This window comes from Euphorbia lathyris, chromosome 1 (assembly GCF_963576675.1).
Source record: "Euphorbia lathyris chromosome 1, ddEupLath1.1, whole genome shotgun sequence".
Taxonomy (NCBI): domain Eukaryota; kingdom Viridiplantae; phylum Streptophyta; class Magnoliopsida; order Malpighiales; family Euphorbiaceae; genus Euphorbia; species Euphorbia lathyris.
In genome coordinates this window covers 31,993,708-32,000,023 of record NC_088910.1, presented here as the reverse complement: position 1 = coordinate 32,000,023, position 6,316 = coordinate 31,993,708, and the positions used below count along the sequence as shown (strand labels likewise).

At 31.0% G+C, this 6,316-nt stretch overlaps 1 protein-coding gene across 1 annotated transcript; it reads right to left on the bottom strand.

Moving 5' to 3' along the window:
* Window positions 1-753: 753 nt before the first annotated feature.
* On the bottom strand, window positions 754-3,146 carry LOC136227042 (phosphopantothenoylcysteine decarboxylase-like). The gene is made up of 3 exons (XM_066015774.1): window positions 2,992-3,146; window positions 1,651-1,998; window positions 754-1,375 (listed from the first exon to the last, which is right to left on the bottom strand). The coding sequence occupies exons 2-3, from the start codon at window positions 1,993-1,995 to the stop codon at window positions 1,097-1,099; spliced, it is 624 nt and encodes a 207-aa protein (XP_065871846.1). The 5' UTR covers window positions 1,996-1,998; window positions 2,992-3,146; the 3' UTR covers window positions 754-1,096.
* Window positions 3,147-6,316: the final 3,170 nt, after the last annotated feature.

The window sequence follows — 6,316 nt, the reverse complement described above, 5'->3', positions numbered from 1 at the left end:
TCCTAGTAACAAATCTATTTCCTCCATTCTATAATATCCGTCACTTTTGTTGTTTTTACTAGGATTAAGGAGCAATTAATTTGTCTTGCATTTAGAAAGATTTAGAATAACTCAAATTTATTTAATGCATAAACTTAAATCTGATTGGCTATAAATAATGAATTTAATACATTTTTTAAATTCCAAAACACTTTCACAACCCTAAACTTGAAAAAGGAACATTCAAACTTTAAAAGTAACAAATAAATAGAATTTACGATTATAGATAAAAGTGACAAATAATATGAAATGGAGAGTGTATATCAAAAGTAGTGAATGTGGAAGAAGAAGAGCACAAGAATCAAGTATGAAGGCAAAAGAGAACAATGGAGGAAGATGGCATTGCTTACCTTATTTTCATGCAGTTAAGAGAAGATGTCAAGTTCCACCCAAAAATTAATTATTTTTCTCTTACCAGGTATCGTAAATATACAGTAGTGTTCACCTGAACCCTGAATGACCAAGTGAATTTGATCATTCACTGATAGATCTAGGCTTATTCAAATCCTACATTGGAAATTCAAAGCATCTAAAGGCCTAGATTGAATAAACCTAGATCTAACAGTGAATGACCAAATTCACTTGGTCATTCAGGGTCCATGTGAGCACTACTGCATGACAATTAAAGAAAAAGAAAGAAGCTAAAGCCTTATAATCATTGTACATGGATTGGTTCTAAAAGTAAAACTTTCGGAAACTTCGCAAATTGTGACATGACTAACCAAACATAGAACTTTCATTCTAAACTCCATTAAGCTTACTAATTTAATTTAATCCTTACAGAGCACATTCTTTATAGTGATAGAATTTACAAGCTCTGATTTCACTCCAAATGCAAGGAAATGAACAGAACTATAGTCTTATACAACACAATAACTAATTTACACTAAGAACAGCATTACTACACAACGTTCGAATGGTGAACTATCACACACACACAAGTCCGGACGTTCGCATCCTAACTCATAATTTTTCACCACAAATGAATCTATCTCAAGATGAGCCAAAATAAAGCATTCACATTTAACTAACCAACTCTTCTTCCACCCCCCTGCTGTTAACTGATTTGAGTTCTCGACTCCAAGAAGAGTCTAATGGTCGAATATATAAGAGAAGGTTCGGCCATTGCACCATTCCCATAATCCCCACAAGCCAGTCTTTTCGTGACAGGTGGAATTAGAGAAATTCCAAGTTCATCAATCAACATCAGATGTCGTTCTGTGAAAGGATTGCTCCACATGAAACTATTCATGGCTGGTGCAACAAACAGGGGCTTGTTGTAATCCCATGCTCTAACAACACATGTAAGCAGATTGTCACACAATCCCCCAGCAATCTGCATTCATTCGTACATATACAAGCAAAGATATAAGAAACATAACTAGATATCTAATGAATAGCAAGATTATGCAACAAGGCTATCCTATCCCACTTGTTTTATATCTATCTATCCTTTTAGCAAATATCCTTGAAAGGGTAAACAACCAAATAAAAGAGGAATTTCCGCATGAGAAAAAAGAAGTTCAAAAACAAGCTACTCATTACTTTATTACTTCGGTTAAATACATCAATAATAATAGACAAAATATAAAGTTTCAGAATACTTGATACCTTTCCAAGTGTATTTGCTGATAATGGTGCAATAACCATAATATCTGCCCACCTCCGCAGCTCAATATGAAGCACACTATCTCCAATTTTTTTCCAACTAGACCATTCATCTTCATCAGTGTAAAGAACAATATCTTTAGGAAGTGATGTTCTATCGATGAAATGTAACGAAGCCTTGGTGACAACTGCTCTTACTTCTGCCCACTCCGAGAAACAATGGCAAAGATTTCCAAATTTTATAGCAGCTACACTTCCACTAGCAGCAAGTAGAATCCTAGGTTTCCTATGAGTAGCATTTACCTGGATTGACTCCTTTTCTTTTGTAGCTGCTTCTGAGTATGACATAATCTAACCAACCAACATGGAGAAGTTAAAACTTGAAAAACAACTAAGAGCTTTTTGTGCATTAAAACATATCTTCAACCTACAAGTTACCAATTTTTCAAAAAAAATATTGCAAATGGAAAAGTTACTAAAAAAAAGTAAACCTATGAAGATTTTTGCAAAAATGCTTGATATCCCTATACGATTATCAAATCAACACATACTGGAAAAGAAAACTCATCTTTGTGATACCAGCTAGCAAGAAAGTTAAGCTATTCAGTTGGCCCACTTATCTATTTCCTTGACATCCATGCTTGTCAATCAACCCAATTAACAAACAATATCTTTTCTTTCCAATAACTGTACAATTATTACCATTTTTTTGTTACAACAATTATTACCATTTAATAAAGCATGTCTAAAACTCGGGACCACAGGCAGTGGCTTAACCAGAGTCCTAGATGATCCGGGGGCTCAAATTTTGAACAAACAAAATTTTGATAAAGTAAAAAAAAAAACAAAATATTGAAAAGTGTACCTCTAAACAAGTGACAATTGAGTTCAGCGATTGTAATACAAATATTAACAAATGATAAAGTTTATAATTAAATACAATTTAATATCAGCACATGTAAATTCTAACCCTCAACAAGCAATTGAGTATCAGTACATGTTAATTCTAACTTTGCAAAAAAATTTGCAGTTCTAACCCTTTGCCAATTAAATACTACAAATGGGAGCATCAAACTGGTCGCACCAGGAAACTTGCCAAATGTGTACAATACAATTGAATACAAGTTTAGAATTAAACAAACACCGTTCAATTAAATTAAACAAAGCAAAGCACCTACTTTCAATTAAACAAAGAACAAAACACCCACTTTCAATTAAACCTTCAATCAATTAAGCTTTTATCAGCAAAAAAGCAACAAAACAACAAAAGAACCAACAGCAGTTCAATTAAGTTGTGCCTTCAAAGAACAATTTAAACATTCATATTCAATTGAGATTACTAACCCGTGACCTGTCTGCCGAAATTGATTTCCGTTTCAGTCGAAGAAGAGCGAAGGTTGCGGTGTCGGAAGGATCGGCGCCGGCGGTGGAGTCTGACCGGCCGTCAGTGGAGTGGCGGACTCTCTTCTCTCGTGCCGCAGCAATTCAAATAATTAGGGATGGGGGGGAGACAGTGGCAGGGTGTATTTTGTTGTATCAGTTTTCACTTAACAAACGACGTCGTTTTTCTCTCATTAAGAACCGACATCGTTTTGCTAATTAAGTAAACCGACGTCGTTTTGATTTAAAGGAATAAGAAATTAAAATTACACAACAGCCCCTAATACTCTTCATCTTCTCTTCTCCAAAGAGCAGCTGCAATCACGATGAAGGTAAAAAAAAAGGGTAATTAATTTATTAGTCCTTATATTTTGACAAAACACATTGTTTAGTCTCTGTATTTTCAAAAACACATGATAAGGTTCCTAACCTTTTTATCAATGAACTGTTTAGTTCTTCCGTCTGTTTGTTATATTTTTTTTACCGTTTATGACTTCAGAAATGACTAAATTACCTTTTACTATTTACCTTCAAACTTTAGAAGAGAAAGTCTAATTTAAAAGAAGTTATTTGTATGGAGAACAAGAAAAAGAAAAGACCCAATGAATACGAATTTGAATGATTAAGAAGAAAATCAAGAAGAAGAACATTCAAAGTTGATTTCAGATGCATTAGAGTTTAAAGGAAAGGAAAAGAAGAACGCAAATCCAAATTGACTAACAAAATCTTCATGAGAGTCTAACGGCAGGGACTAAACAGTTCACCGAGAAAAATATTAGGGACTAAACAGTTCATTGATAAAAAGGTTAGGAACCTTACCATGTGTTTTTGAAAATACAGGGACTAAACAGTGTGTTTTGTCAAAATATAGGGACTAATAAATTAATTACCCAAAAAAAAAATTGCTTAGACTTCCGGTTTCCGCCAGTGAGTATCGGTATCAAAAATTCAGATAAATTATGGTCCTCAACTTTACCCTGACTTTCTGGGTAAATTACTCTTATGGTCATTCAGCTTTACCCTTACTTTCTGAGAAATTACTCTTATGGTCAGTGAACTTTATTCCAATTAGTGTTATAGCCACTAAACTTTAAGATATTTTAACCATAATTATGGAATATATGGTTATGCTTAAAATTAATTGACCATGGTGTAATTTACTTTTTACTTTCTTTACGATTCTTGAACTTCAAAACGAGACATAAAAACCATGAATTTACCGATTGCTTTTTTTTATGACTCCTTTCGTATAATAGTAGATAACCTCAAAATTGAAAGGATAAAAAACTAAAGTTGTTTAAAATTATATTTTTCATAGAACCATTATTTTCGATTTTTCAAATCATCATTTTCGGATATTTCTTACTAGACAATTATATTCGTTTTTCCTAACTAAACAACATTTAAAATAACTTCAAAATATCCGTTATTAAAGTGATCACCTAGGTAAACTATAGATAGAGCCAATCTATAGATAAGAGTGTAACCGCCTCGGATTATGGGGTAAAAGGAGCCCATTTATTTACTATATATAAATAGTAAAAATTGTATCATCATAAAATGTTACAACTGGCCTTATGGAGAAAAGGGGTCATAAAGAAAGTAAAAAGCAAAGTTCAGGGTTTTTTATGTGGGATTTTGAAATTCAAAGGCCATAAGAAAAAAGTAAGGGTGAAATTGAGTGGCCATGGTGTAATTTACCCTCACAAATTTAAGTTATTGTATCATTTAGGTCTTCTTTAAGTGCACAAAGAAAACCCACCAGTAGTATGTACGAATCCATATTGGTATATACTTTACTGATTTATTTGTGGTGTGTTTAATTGATAAACATATTTATTTTACGGTAAATAATTATGAGGTTTTTATGTTTTTACTTAACACCAGGGCCGATTCTGAGATTTTAGAAGTTCAGGGGCGAGTTACCAAGTGAGACCCTAATAAACGATCTAATAAAAACATTGCATATGAAAAAACATTTTATATTGTTTTAAGTACCCAATTTCTTATACAAAATGATGTCTGATCATTTCTAGATGCAAAATTCTCAAATTTAATAAATTATGAAATAGTTCTAATATATTTTATGCTTTTCAGGACACAAAGTATGGTAACATAAAAATGAAAAACCAAATCTGAAAATCATCTCACTTAACGGGATTTGGGGGCTAAGTTCTTGAAATTTGAAGATTTTGATGCGTTTCTCCCATATTGCCTATGAAGACCAAGTAAATCAGAATTTGATAGAGTTTTTCAAAGACAAAAAAATGCTAATAGCAATTGGAAGTTTCACAATGGGGTGATTAGAGAACAAAATTGATTATATAGCTAATGAATTGAACATGAACTGAAGATGAAAGATAATACCATTCAATATTCTTTGGGATTGGAGTGTGAAAGGGAAGATAAATTAAAAAATTTGTTATGATTGATGAATGAGAAAGATAGTTATGGAAAGACTTTGAGATAAATTAGGGAACTGATGTTCAATATTATTATTAGAAAATTTGGAAAGAATTTGAGGTAAATTAGAAAATTTGGTAATTTGTGCTCATGTTTTTAATTAAGTATAAATTTTTTTTTTTTGAATTTAATCTAATGTCAACGTTGTTTTTAATTTAGAAAGAATCTGATGACAATGTTTTTAACCAAAATATATATTTTTTAATTTAATCAAGTATAGTTTAAAACTCTTAGTACTATACATTACTATAATTGGGCCCTCTCTCGTCCATGGGCCCTGGGCAGACGCCCCTCCTGCCCATGCTCAAGGACGGGCCTGCTTAACACGTTAGTAAGTCTATCATATTATTATAAGATTCTTAAGTTTTATTTTAATCAATTCTTTATTCATTCCATTTGTTTTGGTAAATGAAAATCCAAAATTGTTCCTAGTTACATACATAAAAAAATTTATTTTTTAGTTTCAAATTTTATCTAATTAGTTTTAATAAAGTTTTTGAACTACATATACACCAAAATTAATATACTTAATAAATATATTATTAATTTTCTTAAATTGTAATTATTTTTTTCTTTATTTTTTAATATAATATCTTTAAACTAACATTAAATATTATTATAATTTTTTATAATGTTTTAAAAGTCATATTTTTTTCTTCATTCGTAAAATTTATTAGAATTGTAAAAACTTTTTACAATGATAGCCTTACTCATATTTTAATAATTTTTGAAATATTTTTCATTCATTTTTTATTAAATAAATTTTACGTTATTAAATTAAAGTTTTATAATTGTATAAAAATTAATAAATCAATTACTTTATATT